Source organism: Carcharodon carcharias, chromosome 12 (assembly GCF_017639515.1).
Source record: "Carcharodon carcharias isolate sCarCar2 chromosome 12, sCarCar2.pri, whole genome shotgun sequence".
Lineage (NCBI taxonomy): Eukaryota > Metazoa > Chordata > Chondrichthyes > Lamniformes > Lamnidae > Carcharodon > Carcharodon carcharias.
Genome location: NC_054478.1, coordinates 85559718 through 85578223, shown reverse-complemented (window position 1 = coordinate 85578223; position 18506 = coordinate 85559718). Strand labels below are relative to the sequence as shown.

The window sequence follows — 18506 nt, the reverse complement described above, 5'->3', positions numbered from 1 at the left end:
CATAGGTTGGCATAGAAGGTGTGAGGGACCATGGGGGTGTGGGTGGTGGTCAAGGGTTGGCATAGTGGATGTGAGGGACCATATGGGTGGTAGGGGAATGGGTTGGCATAGATAGGGCATAGGCAGTGTGTGGGGTGTGAGGAGGGTGGGCTGGAGGGATGTTTTTTGTTTTTTTTAAAATGTATTTACACATGGTGCAGGAGCACTGAGGCAGGCCTTGCGCCCAGCCCATCGTCACATACAGCACCCTCTGCACTCATTCCAGGGTCACCTGCCCCCACTCCTATTTCAGCCTACTGCCCCCAGCCAAAGATCCAACCTGCAGGCACCATTTTGAAAGGTTAGGTTTGCTAAGCTGGGAAATCTTCCGGCTTTGCGGACCCGACCAGGGAACAAAAATCTGGGTCATGGTGTTCATAATTGACATCAGTAGAGGATTCAAAGTGGATCTTTAAGGCCACCAAAATTTTCTAAGTCTGGCTTTTCTACTCCTCAGTGAGGTCTAGGGTGAAATACAGCTTGTAGCACTCTTTCCCCAGCACTGGTAACAGAATTACTATTCTTATTTTTTTCAGGCTTCTTGTTCAGCTCTGTAGCAATCTTATAATTCTGCCATTAAGATTGAAAGAATTTCCAATTCATTTTCAAAGCCCCTTCCATCTCTATAGGGGCAGGTACTGGAATATTCAAAATGACTCACACAGCAGTCAATCTCCAGTACAAAGCTGGAGACTGAAGTTTTAATGATTCTCTGCTGTTTTACACAGCTGCTGGCTCTCTTACAGCTATTAAAATCTACTCCGTTTCGACTGCACACTTCTGACACCATGACCTGAATTTTTCAGGCAGTGGGCGGGCTTGGTGGGAGCGGGCTGCCCACGATCGGCCCCACGCACCATTTTATGTGGGTGGGCCAATTAAGGCTCGCCCAGCGTAAGACACGAGCCATAGCATTCAGCGCTACCTGTGCGGGCTGGGGGGAGGAGAGAGAATCAGGGCCAGCGCTATTTCGCGCATGGGCATGAAAGAACGCTGCAATCTCCATGAGACACAGAGCTGCCTCAGGGTAAATCGCCATTGTAAACAGTGAATAAAAGGTTTAAAAAGTTATTTAAACATGTCCCCTCACGTCACTGTTTTTACATTTATGAAAACATTTTTATTTAATTAATAAAATCTTTAGGAAACCTTATCTCGCTCGTGGATGAGGTTTCCTAAAAAACGCGAAGGCTGCTTGGCCTTTTCACCTGCTGCCGACCTTAAGATTGGACGGGCAGCATTGATAATTATCTTAATTAGTTCCTTTAATGGCCTTAATAGCTGCTTACATATCGGCGGGCACGCAGCCAACTCTGGTGCATGCCAGCTGAACAAAATATTGAGAGACTGCGTGATGACGTGAGGATGCACACCTAACATCATCACACGTCATGTCGGGCCGACCCCCTCACGCTGACTGAAAAATCCTGCCCCATGTTCCATGTAATGGCTACTGCCCAAAATCTTTATTTACATAAAAATGACATCAGAGTCACATGGGTATGACAAGCCACGGTGTACAAAGGTATTTATTCAAACAACATGCTTTTGAAGTTTCTAGTAAACTTTTCAGTCTAAATCCTCTTCGCTCTACATACTTTGTAAAGCTCATTTTTCATTCTCACTTCATTTCTGATTTGCAAGACATTTTACTGTGTTGTACTAAAATCATTGCCCACGAAGCTAAATTTGGGTACAGCATTTGCTTTTATGAAGAATACTGCTATCCAGACCTCTAACTTCTGAGAAACACAAAGAGCTTGCTGTGTCAGCCTAAATGTTAATTTACATTTAGGGGTCAATTTTACAAAGCCTCATCAGTGATTTCACTGGGCAGAAAATTGCTGGCAGCATACCTGTTGTTGGTGTGAGGCCTCACAAACTTTATCTTTAGTGCATGCAGGAAATCAGTCGGCAAGTAACAGGTTTTAACAGGAGCAACCTGATTTCTGAAATGCACTAATGAAGGATTTCTATGGGCAAATGGTGGAGAAAAAAGAGAACAGCTGACAGTCCATTTTAAATGTCTTCATTAAACTAGTATTTAATGAAGCCGCGCCAGACCAAACAAAAGTTATTAAATATGCACACTGCTATAATTAAATATTTATCTGTACCAATGTAAAAATATTGATAAAGTTACTAAGCTATTTATTTTAATAGGTGCTATCATATTTGAAACTCTTGGTGTTATATTACTTTTATTATAGTATCTTATTAACGTATTTATTACCTTATTTTACAACAGCAGAGTATTTTACATTTAAAAACAAAATTTGTAAAGATTTGAATGCATGAGTAGGTTAATACATAGAGCGTTTCCAGGTTATTCAGTAAAGCTTTCCAATTCTGAACAATCACCATAAAAGTTTGGAATGACAAGATCATTTTCACTTTGTAGAATCAAATGGGGCAGAAATGTCTTCAATATTTTACAACTAATTTTTATTCAGGATTATATGTCCAACATGTAAAACATGATCACATTTCCATACGTAATTTCATTTAAGTCTGTGTGGATTTAGTTGCAGATTGCTGAAAAATCACAAGAATTATTATGGTCATTGAGTAGCATTGTATAAAGATACAATTCATTTATAAGAATGAAGTTGGTGTCATCAATTCTGGTTAGCTGTTGCTGAATTGCAAAAGTGTTCTTCATTAAACATAACAGCTAAACAGATATTTAAAGCCATAGGTTACTACAGATCTTTCTAGAATCTGATTTTCTTTTCACCAAATCATTTTTTTTAAAGACCAAGAAAATAGCTTCTGAACCTTCTAAATCTGCTTTACAATTTCCAAGATTAGAATGGTCTGTAAAAGCCAGGTAGCTGGTAAGCAAATAAAATGTGTTTAAAACACATTGGTCAATATATGGAGAAATACTAGAAAATGGTCCAGGTTGATCAGCTCAGTTTATCTCCAATTATGAAATATACCACCATTTTACACCAGAATGGTTTTTTGTTTTGCAGAAAAAATCAACTAAAACATGAAAGTGAAAAAGTCAAAAAATACTTGTGGCCAACATTAATAATGACTTTAAATTTTAAAGTTAATGTAGTGTCTTGAACTATGAAGAAATATTCTACAGGTAGGACTTACATTTTTAAATTATTATTCTGTTGATACTTGTTTCAGGCATTTGTTATTTTCTGTGGCCTTGGTATCAACAACACCATAATGTATGATCAAGTGAAGAAATCCTGGGCAAAGCAGTCCGTAGCTCTTGATGTAAGTATCTACTTAGCTTCATACAGAGTTCTAAAACGGGAGTCTTACTTCCATCTATAACATAGTCACAATCATGGTAAACTACAATCACATCTGGAAACCCTTGTGATTCATGAAGGTAGTGGAGTTGTGTGAAAGAACCTGCAGGGTGGCAGTAGTACAGTCAGTGAAACGCTATAGTCTTGGGAGAACACTGCAATATGTGCCAACTCCAGGAGCCTATCACGATGCTTCCAGATATCCAATGGGAAAATGATTACAAACAAGGCATTAGCCAACTGCTTGATGCAAGAATGGACTGCAGACTGAGTAATGTTACTGATACTCAGGTGGCAGTGGGAAGGAGCCAGAGGCAAAGAACCTTGGGCTGCAGTGACCTTGACTGCAACAGGCAATAATGTGTTGTGACAGATGGTTGCAGGTCTTGTTACAGGGAGCAACACAACTTTGACAGTGTCCCTAGAGAAGTGAAGTGTCTTTATGCACTACTCCTCAGAGAACTGTAGATAAGCTGCTCTGGGCCATACTCTATTGGGAGGGTAAAGATTCTTCCCAATAAAGCTCTTTCTATTTGGTCTGCCTCAAGCTGCAGCTTTGTTTGTTCTATCCTCCTATTGTTGCTACTTTTCTTTCTCCTTCTCCTCTTGCCAGAGTGGCATTCTCAGAAGGACCCCAATGAAGAAATTAGTGAGATGGTAGAGGCCCATTAAGAGTTCAGAATGCTCCACAGCAATGACAACTACTTTGAAATTGTCTGAGTAACAGGAAAATCACTGTCAATGCCAGCAAAATGTCCCAAAATGTATCTGCAGTTTTACTTGAGAGCAAGTGAGTAACTCTTTAAATACCACTGCAAATGCCTGTCTTCTGACATGGGCTACTGATGTGTGGGCAGGAGTGGGCAGAGATGAAAATAATGTTGAGAGTCCTAAGTACATCACTTAACTCCAGTTAATATATCATTGAGGCTGCGCTTGTTTTTCACAGGAGTTCTAGTCACCTAAATTGAGATTCTTCTGAAAATCAGCACATGCCAAAATGCAGCAGGGAAGCCAGCATTTCTATTCATGTGCAATTTTGGCCCTGCTACTCTTACTGCAAGAATATTTTTAAGGCAGATCTGGATAGATTATTGATATGCAAGTGGGCGGGGGGCGGTGCTGGGATGGGGAAAGGTTATCGGGGGAGGTGGGAATGTGGAATTGAGATTGCAATCAGATCAGCCATGATCTTATTGAATGGTGGAACAGGCTCGAGGGGACAAGTGGCCTATTCCTGTTCCTAATTCGAATATTCATATGTTTATCCCTATGAAGAACTTGGGTCCCTAATTTAAATATGCTAAGAGGTGATTCATTCAGATTTTAACCTAACATTCTGCCCTTATCAGTCAGTGCACAGATTTCCTGTGCAATCGACAACTCCCCCAGGGTCAACAAGGCAAAAAGCATGGCAGGATATATTATTCTGTGAACTTGATAGGCTGGAAAGCCTTTAAAGACTGAAACTGCACAGCTGTTTACCTGTCTAAGTGAAAGGCTTGTGGTGACAGGTTTTATTCTGACAGTATATTTTCACTGCTTTACAGGTGATATCTTACATTTCTTTTCATTTTAAAATTTTTTTTCATGGGGCAGAAGTTTACATTCTGTGGGTGGGTGTGCGCCCAATCTGAATGGGTGTAAAATTGTGCGAGATGGCAAGCATCCCGACGGCATCATGCACTCCCATGATATTTCACTTTGCAGGCGCGCACAGCAGTCGGAAGAGCGTCAACCAACAATTAATTAGGCAATTAAGCCCATTAACGGTGCGGTTGTAAGTGAATTTCTGTGGCCCGTCCAGCCTTACAGTTGACGGACAGGCCTATCAGTCAGGTGGCCTTTACATTTTTGATGAAACCCTCATCCAAGGGCGGGATGAAACCTCCGTTAGGATATAAAATAATAAAATAAATATCTGAGGACAGCATTTTATGAGGTATGCTTTCAGGTGCTTGATTGTGCTGCATGGACATTTTTTGTAACATTTTTGTGCTTTCTTATTATGTGGAGGTCTCCAGCTTCCTCAGGCAGCTGTCTGCCTTCAGGGAGCTCACAGGAAGTGCTCACCTGCACCCGCGGTGACATCGCCACCCACCCTCTTCCTGCCCCCAGCCAGCAACGCTGAGGGTTCTTAGCATGCGTTTTATGCTGGCTGGCCGTTAATTGGCCAGCCAATGTGAAATCGCGGTTGGGAGCCGATCATGCTTAGGGGCCTGTTTCCTGACCGCTCCTGGGCCTGCAGATAGCACGCGTCTGACGATCGCAAAATTCAAGCCATGGGATGTGGATACCACTGGCAAGGCCAGCATTTGTTGCCCATCCCTCATTCCCTTTGAGCTGAGTGGTTTGCTAGGCCATTTCGGGGGGAATTTAAGAATCAACCACATTGCTGTGCGCTGGAGTCACATGTAGTCCAGACCAGGTAAGGATGGCAGATTTCCTTCCCCCAAGGACATTAGTGAACCAGATGGGTTTTTACAACAATCTATGATAGTTGTCATTGTCATCACTACTGAGACTAGTTTTCAATTTCAAAGATATTAATTGGATTTAAATTCCAAATTGAATTTGAACCCATGTCCAGAGCATTAGTGTGGGCCTCTAGATTACTAGTCCAGTGACATTACCACTACGACACCAATCATCACCCTTGTTATTTGTTCATGGGATGTGAGCATTGCTGGCTACGGTAGCATTGTTGCCCATCCCTAATTTCCCTTTAGACAGTGGTGGTGAGCAACCTTCTTGAACCGCTGTTCCCATTTTGTAGGTACATCCACAGTGCTCATAGCAAGGGAGTTCCAGGTTTTTGACCAAGCAATAGTGAAAGAGTGGCAATGTAGTTGCAAGTCAGGGTAACGTGTTAACTGGAGGGGTACTTCCAAATGGTAATGTTCCCATGCATTTGCTGCCCTTATCCTCTTAGGTGGTAGCGATTGTGAGTTTGGAAGGTGCTATTGAACAGTTGCTGCAGTGCATCTTATAGATGGTACACACTGCTGCCACTGTGTGCAATTTAGTTTCAGCATTGGCATCAAAGACCGTGGGGCCAGATTTTAACTAACTCAAAACCCATCCACTCGCACCGCGTTAAAATTGGGTCCCATGTGTGTAATTTCTTGGTTTGAGTGGTTCTCCTGCTTTTCATGGATTCCCAAAATTTTCTGATCTATTTTGATGTTCTTAATCTGGAAATAGAAGTGAACTGATTTATTTTAAATAGCCAGAAAGGCCACCACAAATAAACATGTCTTTTGTGACTTAGCAAAGTTCTTCTGCAATATATTCCCTTAACAAATTTCTAAAGTAGTTTCCTCAAAGAAAGTGATTGCTGATTTGGAGCTTTCGAAACGTTGCACAGTTGCTCTTGTACATTTCTAATGGAAATTGTAGAATAGAACAGAAATGTATAGGCTAGAAGATGATTGTAATTGTTGGAGGTCAGTCATCTCAGTTCCAGGGCATCACTGCAGAGTTCCTCAGGGTAGTGTCCTAGGCCCAACTATCTTGAGCTGCTTCATCAATGACCTTCCTTCCATCATAAGGTCAGAAGTGAGCTTGTTTGCTGATGATTGCACAATGTTCAGCACTATTCACGACTCCACAAATACTGAACAGTCCATGTCCAAATGCGGCAAGACCTGGTCAATATCCAGGCTTGGGCTGGCAAGTGGCAAGTAGAATGCGCGCACTACAGGAACTCACCAAAACTCCTCAACAGCACCTTCCAAACCCACAATCACTACCATCTAAAAACACCACCACCTGGAAGTTCCCCTCCAAACCACTCACCATCCTGACTTGGAAATATATCGCCGTTCCTTCACTATTGCTGGGTCAAAATCCTGGAACTCCCTCCCTAACAGCATTGTGGGTCTACCTACACCACAGCGACTGCAGCGGTTCAAGAAGGCAGCTCACCACCATCTTCTCAAGGGCAATTAGGGATGGACAATAAATGCTGGCCTCACATTTTTTTTCTATATTCATTCATGGGATGTGGGCAACACTTACTTTTAAGAATCAACCACATTGCTGTGGGTCTGGAGTTACATGTAGGCCAGACCAGGTAAGGACAGCAGGTTTCCTTCCCTAAAGGACATTAGCGAACCAGATGGGTTGTTACAACAATTGGCAACGGTTTTGTGGTCATCATCAGACTTTTAATTCCAGATTTTCATTGAATTCAAATTTCTCCATCTGCCATGGTGGGATTCGTACCTGGTTCCCCAGAGCATTACCCTGGGTCTCTGGAATACTACTCTAGTGATAATTCCACTACATTAGTGCCTCTCCCATGAATAAAAATAAATATAAAAAAGAAACTCCATTACCTGGCAGGATTTTTATGCCCTGATATGGGTGAGTGTGCCACTGACCAGCGTGCCGGTTTGACCTTACCTTTCCTGCTGTTGGTGATTTTGCTCAGGAATTGTAGAAGCAGGACCTGGCAATTCACCTGATTTGGATAAATGGCCAATTGATCTCGTTAACAAACTTGTCAGCTCATTAAGGGCCAGTTTAGAATTTTGGTGGAGGTGCACCTGTTACAGGCTGGATCAGGAACAATCCAGGCACAAGGAGGCAGCAACACAATGAGGAACCAGTCATTAGCTGGATCTGTAAAAGGAAGCACTGGTGCCAACAGGTGAGCAGAGGTTGCAAAGCAGGAAGTCTCAGGCTGTGGAGAGGGTCATGACCATCCAGGGATCATGGGCCATATCAGAGGTGGGGTGGTGAGGTGGTGGGGAGGTGGGGTGGTGGGTGAATGGGGTCCAGTGATATTGTGAGTGCAGTTGAGTGTGAGCAAGGCAACAGCTGGACATGGGATTAGATTTTCAGATCTTGGGTCGAGTAGCGATGAGGATCAATATCCTCAGCAGCAGAGGCCAAGCCCTGAGCATGAGGAGGCCAGAGGAGAGAAACAAGGAGTAGGAAGACAGCAGAGGTCATAGCCTCAACATCGAGTTACCACTGAAGAAATTGTTATCTGAACATCTCAGAGAATCACTGCCACAAGAAACTGTGCCTGTCTAGGCAAATGGTACCAGATTTGTGCCCTTGTTAGGGAAGGCACTGCTCACCATGCCTTGGTGTAGCAGTAGCCGTGAAGGTCACTGTGGCCTTGAACTTCCTTAACTCTGGCTCCTTCCAAGGATCAGCAGCGAACCTTGGTGGCATCGCTCAAGTGGAAGTATATCGTTTCATCTTACAGATTACTGCTGCCCTCCAGAGCAAAAAAAAACCCAGTAAAAACTGGAAAATAAGGATACTGGTCTGAACTGGTCTTGCATACCTTAAAATGGAACACCAGTAAAAACTGGGAATTTTGCGATCGTCAGACGCGTGCTATCGGCAGGCCCAGGAGCAGCCCTGAACCATGATGGCGGTAATGAGCTGAATGAACTACCCCATTCTCAGGCCATGGCCTTAGGAAACTGCAACATATGGGAGCACATATGTTGCTGCTAGTCTAAGTCAAACCTCTTTTCATGTGACTCCTGAGGCCTTGTATCTGTGCCCAGTTGTGAATGACTGTGTCTGCCCTCCATCCCCCGAGAGGGACCACTCACAACTGCCTCTGCCTCTGGCACCTCTTACTCAGCAGTGACGTGCTCTTCACCCAGCGTCACCCTGTCTAACCGCACACAATAACTGAATGATGTGTGTGTATCTGGGCTGGCAGAGGGTGTGTTGGCGCCAGCACTGTTTTTCAAACTCACAATGGCCACGGTGACATGACAGGACTCAGGCGTTCTCTTCCACATCTGAACCTGTGGTAGCCACAAGAGGAGATCATCTGAAGTTGCCTGTAACAAACAGCAGAATCCAATGGAGTTGAAACTTTGGTATGCTGTCAGATGGGGAGGAGTGAACTCCACCCTCTTAATCTACAGATTGCAATATCTTTTAATCCTTTCCTTCAGGTGTGCCCATCTCTCTGTCCCCTTTTTAATCCTACAGGGCCAACCTGGTGATTTCCTCCACTGCACTCACAAGCTCCTCTTCCTGTGTGTGCCCTCTCACTGGCATTATGCACCCCTTGCTCCTGCAAGGACAAATGTGAGAGAGAGAGAGATAAGGCACTGCTCACCTCCCTGACAAATACCAGGGGCTCATTGACATAAGCTGCATATATCAGTGCTGCCAGGTCCTCAACAGCACTAGGGCTCTGAGCCTTGAAGGGTCAGTAAGTGCCCTGATCACACACTCCTCCCATGTTCAGCAGCAGCATGCACCCTCAAGGTCCTCAGCTAATGTGCCTGCTGGAGGCTGAATACCCAGAGTTTCTACATTGCACTCACCTTGCCAGCGTGTTTAAGATCATTGAACTTTTGTGCCACTTCCTCCCTACTATACTCGCATTGATAATAGTTTCAGCCACCGCCAGCCAGGTCTGATTTGTTTGGCTGAATGGCCCTCTCCTGCCACCCTCTGGAGACGGAACCTCCCTCCTCTCCCTCACAGCCTCCAGAAGAGCCTCAGTATCAGTGAAGTGTTGGCCTACCGTGTCCCAGACGGCAGACCTGTGCCTCTCCTCCTGTCACACTAGTACTTGCATTCCTGCTTCTAAATGCCTCGGTAATGGTTGCCATGATGCCTTTAAATCAGGCCTGCAGTTCAGAAGCCCTGTCTCCATCCCATACCTGCTGTTGTGATATTGCATGCATGCCAATGCACCAGAAATCCCCTCTGTCCCATGGCCAAAAATAACTACTGATTTATTCCATCTAGACGGCAAAGATTACATCTTGGTAACAGACTATTTTACCAAATTCCTTTTTGTTTGCCAGGTCAAGGACACGACTAGCTTTATGGTTGTTGACACACTCAACATGATTTTCAGAATGTTTGATGTGCCTGAAACCATTATCTCTGACAACGGTCCCCAATATACAGGACAACCCTTCCAGAACATGGGGTGTGAAACACATTACATCTTCCCCACACTACCCTCAGTCCAAGAGGTTAGTAGAATGGACCATCAAGATGATTAAAGCAACACTTCTAAAGTGTAAGGTAACCAAGCAAGATCTCTGAATCACCGTGCTTAATCTTCATGCCACACCACAGGGAGATGGTCTACCCTCATCTGCCAGTTTGATGTTTGGGAGACAAGTCCGTACCACTCCTGTCCCATATACTCCCAGTCCAGATGGATGCCCATGATATTCGACTGGAACGGAAAGAGATGTTGTCCCAGCAGCACGAACAGTGAGCAAAACCTTTAACACTGTGAATGCAGGTCAAAATATACATATACCGGATCACCACACAAAGATGTGGGTACAAGGAAAGGTACTGCGACAGTGCACACAATGATAAATGTACAGATCGTCAGAAGGAGCCATTGGCTCAATCACATCGTGCAAGCTGAACCAAAGATGGATCAGACTGACAATGACTCAGACACAGAGTGTTATTTCAGTACGCCTCACGTACCAACATTGTAAGACAAGATGATCCCACAATGAACAGCCAAGAAACACAAGCTGTGAATGTACAACCCCAGGACATCACACAACACCTGAAAACTACACAAGAAAAAAATATGGTCACGTCATACGCCCACCAGAAAGTTATCTTCTTGCCTAAAGAATCTATACTGTGATTCAATCTTGTTTATGCTTGATATTCACTTTACGTATGTTCTCAAGAAGTTTTTCTTTTTATCAGATGGGAAAAGAGGGATGTTGTGATATTGTAAGCATGGCAATGCAGACAATGACATGTATCTTTAAGGAGCTGCATAGTGACATCACTATGACATCACCGTGTGTAAGGCTGGAGGATAAAAGGTACAGCTTCCATTTTAGATGTTCATTATTGCCTGTGATCTCTACTGCAGATGTTCACTACTGTCTGTGACTCTGGGCGGAATTGTCCAATTTGCATGAAGTACGGCATCAGCTGGCCGCAATGGCAGGTTTTCACACCGTATCATCCCAAACCTGCCGTATTACTTATGCATTTCCTGGAAACACACTGCATGGCGGGCAGGCTATCATCCACCTGCCATGCCATCACCTCACCGCTTCATCACGGCAGCCACCACATTTAAAGTACAGCCACACTCAGTGCTTCTAGCCCAGGACTGCAGCAAAGAAGACATGGCCCCGAAACGCAAGAAGACTGCAGCCCTCAAGTGCTGTTTGGAAGCTGTGGAGACTCACTGTGATGTCCTCTACCGCCGTTCTGGCCACAGGAGGGGTGGCTACATTATCACTCCAGCTTGGTAGGTGATGACAGTGGTGGTCAGTGCTATGCTGCACAGAAGAGGTTGGCCATCCAATGCAGATAGAGGATGAAGGATCTCATCCATGCAACCAGGGTATGGCAACCATCTCATCTCACACACTCAAGCCCATCACACATTCGCTGGCATCTCACTCACTGCCAGCTCAAAGGACATAACCACCCATTCTCACATCTTCATCTGGCCTCATCTTCTCTGGAGACTGCCCCCTCAGCCCTCACCATCTTAGGCTACTTGCATAAATCAACATGTGCCTCTTCTCACACCCTGGGATATTCTCCTTCCCCAGTACAGCTCTCGTCCTGCAGCCTTTTCCATTGCCTGAGGCCATTCACACATGGCCGATCTGGTAGGTAGAGGCCTACTCGCGAGCCCCCCTAAAAGTGACGTGTTGTCTGTGAAGCCTGGCGCTGATGACTGCAAGTGCTGACCAAAGCAAGGTAGGCAAACTAACCTCACAGCCCTAAGCAAAGTGCAGCCCGCCATGTGCACATTACTTATGCGCTGTTGTGAGACGTGTTTTCCGGCCTATGCGGGCGGATGATCCAGTGAAGGTGGATGAGTTAACCTTATAATGATATGCTTATAATAAGGTTCCCGATGTCTGATGGCGGGAACCTTATTTGCGGACGATCGCAAACTGGTTTCACACTGTCGGGAAACCGATCATGCCACACTGTCCATTCACGTCACCGAACACGCCCGACGCTGGCAGGCAGAGAAAATCCTGTCCTCAGTATCAGTAAGATTTAATGTATACCTTATGAGTCAGGCATATAGTCAAGTAATCAGCCTATGTAACTTTTAGGACCCAGGCTAGATCAGGGCCTGTGCAGAGTTGTATATAATTGTTAATGGTAATATGCTTCATGGAATTATGTTCAACCAGAACGCTCAGTCTCAATATCTTGCTTAGCATAGATAGTATAGAGACAGATCCCTTGAGGTCTACATCAAGACCCTCAACATATATGGCGGTAGCGGTCCATAAGAGACCACGACACCTGCCACCACTAATTGGCTGTCAAACCTGCCCTTCAGCTGATGCAGTTTTGGACCATGGAACTGATCCCTATGTGAACCTCCCAGCGGACAAAATCCTGCTCAACATGTCTTAGTAGTTCTTCACTAACATAACCTATGACTTCTGACATAAAGAATTGGTTAGGGTTTTCTTTGTTCTATTGCATCACTGATATTAAATGTCTATAGTTGTTCAGTTCCAACAGCGTCCTCAAGAGACAATGATCTGCATTTTTACCACTTTTTTTGGAGAGGATTTTGGAACTGATTTTAAGGCAACACCTAATTTTGTTCAATTCTATTACAGGTCCTTTCATATCATGCTACATGTTTAAAGACTGAAGTGGACAAATTTAAGGTAGGGTGTGCCAACACAAAATATATCCTACATCTTCTTGCTTACTAAGCTTCATTTTTTTCAAATTATATATTACACAGTTATGGATCAGTCATGCGAGAACAATTCATGAAATGTTTGGCTCCCAGGAACTGAGTTATGACAAGGAAAGATTGCATCTATGATGAATGTAATCGGATATTTTTTAAAAATCTAAACTTATAGGAGTAAAACTTCACATAGATGGCATTGCAAATGACAGTTATAAGTATTTCTGAATTGTTAGCAGGTAACTCAACCATCTACTTTATTGTGAAAGCTTCAACAATCAGTTATTGGATTGATTTCTTCCAATCACCAAAACAAAAACAATCTAAAAGCAAGGACCAGCGGCAGCCAGAAAACAAAGAATCAATTGTTAGGCTATTACCTTAGCAGAAGGGGATGATTCCTGTTTCCTAATGGAAGACTTTCTCTGGGCACCATTTTTAAAGAGCTGCAGCTCACCTCAAGCTGAAAAATATTATGGATAACACATCTATTGGCACTTAATGCATAGCTCAATGCTGTTGTGTTAGTGTATTCAACAATGAGGTAGATTTGGAGTCCATATACATTTGTCCATTGATGTAAAATGATTATTTATGTGTGAACTGTGGGTAAACTATTTGTTCATTTTCAAGAGATTCCTAAATGTACAGCCCTGAAAGTGTGAACAAGATTAATATTTGATCACAGGAATTAATAATTCATATTGTGAATATTTTTCATTTCATTTTGCAAGTTTACCTAAAAGCTTGATAACAAACGTGTAATGAGTTAAAAAGTAAGCTCACTGTTTTGTTCAATTTTGTCCTCTATTATTAAAATGCCTTATTGCTAATAGTAGTTTAGGTATAAGATTATATTCATGCAATAGCATACTCTTCAGCAATTCCAGACTAGAAGCTGAAGAAGCTCTGAGGAATGGTCATACGTACTCAAAAGGTTAACTTTGTTTTTCTCTCTCCACAGATGAGATTTGATGAGATGAGATGAGCTGAGTTTTTCCAGCATTTTCTGTTTTTGTTTCAGATTTCCAGCATCTGCAGTATTTTGCTTTTATAAAAGTTGATCAGGTTTCTTTATTAGGAAACTGGAGTAGGAGTGAGTAGTGAATGCTTTCTTGTGAGCAATCAGAGTTATTTTATTTGCGACCATTCCTTAGACAAGAGAAAGTAGTCCAATTTAGCTGTGAGTACCTGTTTTATTTCTGAAGTTCTGTGCATTGGTCGAGCATTGTGTTGAAACGGTCCATACAAGTTGATGCTGCACCATGTATTCTTTATCTCTGGGACCAATAATAAAAACATTTACATCTGTAACACATGCTGTGCATGATCCAAGGCTTGTTTTATCAATACACAGACTAGATTCCTTCTCTGGACCAGTACACATTATTGTAATCTGGAAGCAGTTTGAGTGCCTGGAGCCTATGCATGCATTTTGCATCAGGCTTGTTAAGGCCATATTTGTTATTTCAGGAAATGTGCCTGGAGTGACCAGAAAGCATCTTGAATTGGTGCTTCAAGGGAGGTCAGTGCTCAGCTATTTCTCAGCTGGTTTTTTCAAAATATTTTTCTGCCATTTCATTTTTTGGCCTATAATTCTTTCATATAACAGAAACGGGTAGTGGCTGGTGATGCTGCGTTGGCACAATCAGTGGTGTCCTCCATTGCCGAGTTCACCAGAGCTGGCAGCATCAGCTGGATGGCACCTTATTAACATGGGTTGCACAGGCACAAGTATGACTTAATGCACATCCCCAGCACCCACCTGCCCAAGCCTGCAGGGTGCTCTGTTACCTACCCATCCATAATGAGAAGAAGAGCCAAGGCTAAATTTACCGATGGCCTTAATGGCCCTCTGGGCAAGGGTCTTCCAAAATTAAAATAAAATTTAAAATTCATGTCTGGTCTGGGCCTCGTTGGTGGGGTCCACAAATTCTCTTTAATTAGCTTGCAAGTTGCTATTCACTTGGCATGCTGCCACAACCACCTTTCCAATCCAAGCAGCAGGAACTGCCAGGATAAATCTCCGCTACACGCTCCACTCCATGGCCATTCCTTTGCCTCTTAAGGAGTGGACAGAATCAGCTCAGATCTGCACAGAATCTTGGCCATATATATTACAAAGATGAATAACAGAGAAGATGTTTGCTATCAAATATATTATCATTGAATATTTCACATTAAGGAACTTAGTGCAGGTATCAAGCTTAGTGCATTCAACTATCTACATTTAAAGGTCAACATGTTGATGCGGTAACATTACACTATCCTAGGGAGGAATATGAACATTTCTATGCATTTAGAAAGATGAACAATTAATCAAATGCATTCCATTCTCTATGACGACAAGGGAAGAGTAATAAAGATCTGTTTCCAGACATTGTATTAAGCTGCAGCAGCAAGTTTACATACAGGGGATGTTTGAATTTCCACTGATTTCTTGAAGTGCAACTTTGGCCAATTATAGCCTTTTCTGTTACACAGTAATCGGTTACTATGCACCAGAAGCAGCTGATGAGTACAGTGCTGAACTAGTAATCAGCATGAAACAAAAACAGAAAATGCTGGAAAAATTCAGCAGCCGAGCAGCATCTGTGGAGAGAAAAATGGAGTTAACATTACGAGTCGGTATGATTTCTTCAGAGCTAAAGAGAAGTGAAAATCTGATGAAATTTATACAGTTTAAGGGAGGTGGAGCAGGTTAAGATGGATAGAAGGGCAGCGATAGGTGGGGGCAAAGGAGAGATTGATAAAGGTGTCATGAACAAAAGGACAGAAGTGGGTGTTAATGGTGGTGGTAAGGGTTAAAGGAGGTGCTGACAGTATATTAAGGTAAGAAAGCAGAATGTGATAATAGCAGGACAAGAGTAAGTGTTCTGAAAAGAACAACATTAACAAGTGACAGATGGCCCTTGTGGGGGGAGAGGAAAGTGGTGGGGAGGAAAGATCGACAATAGGATAAAAGGTGGGGATAAAACAATGAATCAAAATGAAAATAAATAAAAATAGGTAAATAAAAAATAAAAATTTAAAAATAAAAATGAATATTGAAAAAAGGGATGAGGATAGAGGAGAGAGTTCATGGTCTGAAGTTGTTGAACTCAATGTTAAGTCCGGAAGGCTGTAAAGTGCCTAATCAGAAGATGAGGTGCTGTTCCTCCAGTTTGCATTTGAGCTTCATTGGAACATTGCAGCAGGGCAAAGACGGACATGTGGGCATGAGAGCAGGATGGAGTGTTGAAGTGGCAAGCAACAGGAAGGTCTGGATCATGCTTTCAGACAGACTGAAGGTGTTCCGCAAAGCGGCCACCCAGTCTCTGTTTGGTCTCTCCAATGTAGAGGAGACTGCATTGGTATCTTTCAAACCTGTGACCTCTACCACTTGGAAGGTCAAGGGCACCAGGCACATGGGAAGACCATCACCTGCAAGTTCCCTTCAAAGTCATGCACCACCTTTGCTTGGAACTATATCACTGTTCCTGCAATGTTAACAGGTCAAAAACCTGGAAATCCTTTCCTAACAGCACTGTGGGTGTACCTACGTCACATGGACTGCAGCTCATCACCATCTTCTCAAGGGTAATTAGGGATGGGCAACAAGTATTGGCCTTGCCAGTGACACACACATCCCATGAAAGAATTTTAAAAAAACAAATTTTCTGGTTCTCATAATCATCAACCACAATCCATTAAGGTTTTTGCTCATTAAACCAAAAGGCCAACTGGAGACCAAACATCCCATCCGAGTGCAGCGCAACACAAGTGGTATTTGTCACTAGCAGGATGCTGCCATCAAGCCAAAAAGACGCTCTGCCTATCACACAAATGAGTAATGTAGTATGTGAATTTCAGTGCCACTGTGATGCTAAGTATGAAGGCCATATATCCCATAGGCTGGTGGAGCGTATCAAATAGCACATCCCAGTCACTGTTCACAACAGACAGGGTACAGACCGTACCCAACAAGCCTGTGTTTGCAAAACTCAAAACACAGTGCCCAGCATTAGATGTGATTCCGCAATTGGACAACATTTGCTGAATAATCCTCAGTGTGCTAAAAATTACGCTGACAGCTAATTGAAGATTGTCAGTCAGGCTCGCAGTATGGCGCATTTGCTTGTACAGGAAGTGACATATATTAATACATAGGGCCCTGTTCTTTGCAGATAAAAGGAACATGTACATACATTGCACCTGTTTCAGCTAAACAAAATAAGTGACAGCCATTCGCTGATCCATTCCTCAGGGTAGTGCCTTGACCAATCAGGGTCAAGCTGCCTGGTTTAAATTTCAAACAATGCTTAGCAGTTAACTGTCAGTCATCATCAGTGGTGCACTCTCCATGGCAATGCCATTTACCAACCAATCAGCACTCTCTTCACATACAGTATAAATTGTTGTCTGCCCCTTATATTGGTATTCTTGTGAGTGTCCTGATGAGTGCAAGATTAAGAGCTTAGACATGTCTCTCTCTTTCAGCAATACTCACTCTCATTTCCAGGTTTTGCTAGGCTATTTGATTAACATATTTAACAATCTCAAAAGACATCTCTTTACAATGCAAAAACTGTAACGATACAGCACACAGCAATTCCATTGCTGTCCTTTAAGATAATCTTGCATGATCTTGTCTTCTGTTATTTGGAATGTCCATCATAAGTGTTCAAGATGTGACTCTGGAGCGTTCATCTCAGCTTTGGACAAAATTCTGGAAGAGTAGCTAATGAATTTCAGGATTTCACTTAGGTTCAAAATCTGTTTTCACATGATTTCATAGCAAAGGCCAAGATTACTGTGACTCTAAGATTGAATTTAATTGACAGTGCTGATCAGTTTTAAAGTCAAGCCTCTTAATCAATTCTGTTCTTCTAGTAAATAATTTGACATTGAATTCATTATTCTAACTCACTCTTCTGAGTTCAGACTCTGGGCCACTCATTAGCAATTCTTCAATCTGGTCGGTTATCATAGTTACTTTCCAAGTTCATGCAGGTCCTAGATGCTTTGTAGAGGTTGTTCTGCATTTCAATAACTGGATGATCATGCAAAAGCCTATAGAAAGTCTAATGAACGTTGCACAGGGCAAAATCTGGCCTGAAATGGTACATTAGCTGAGAAAAGAGCATCTTTTTGTCCTACCATAAAAGATGGGGTAGGTGGAATTAGTCATCACAAGTAGTGCAAAAGGGCCTCATAGCAAATCAGCAACTCATTTCATACCACACCATTCCAATTTGCCATTGTCCCTTTCACACTCCTCAACTGTGAAACCTTTCTGATCCCCTCCCAACATTTACTGGAGTTCTGGGGAAAGTTCCATGTGGCCACTGGCGGAGGTCTCCTGCTGATCAGAATTGCACTCCTGCTGCCTGCCAAGTTTGGATGGGTGACAGAGTCTCTGCACACATGGTTTCCTATCTGCAGCACAACCCCCAAAAGGGAGTTAAAATTGACCCATTAGAAGGTTGAAATGCAGTTCTCAACTTGGGTAACTCCATATCATCCCCATATCACCTGTG

General features: G+C 43.0%; 1 protein-coding gene across 1 annotated transcript in view; it reads left to right on the top strand.

Moving 5' to 3' along the window:
- pde11a (phosphodiesterase 11a) overlaps nt 1–18506 on the top strand; it is a 390201-nt gene that overhangs the window by 243598 nt on the left and 128097 nt on the right. Inside the window, exons 9-10 of the mRNA XM_041200136.1 lie at nt 3184–3276; nt 12908–12958. Coding sequence (XP_041056070.1) covers nt 3184–3276; nt 12908–12958 — 144 coding nt within the window. The remainder of the gene's footprint in view (nt 1–3183; nt 3277–12907; nt 12959–18506) is intronic.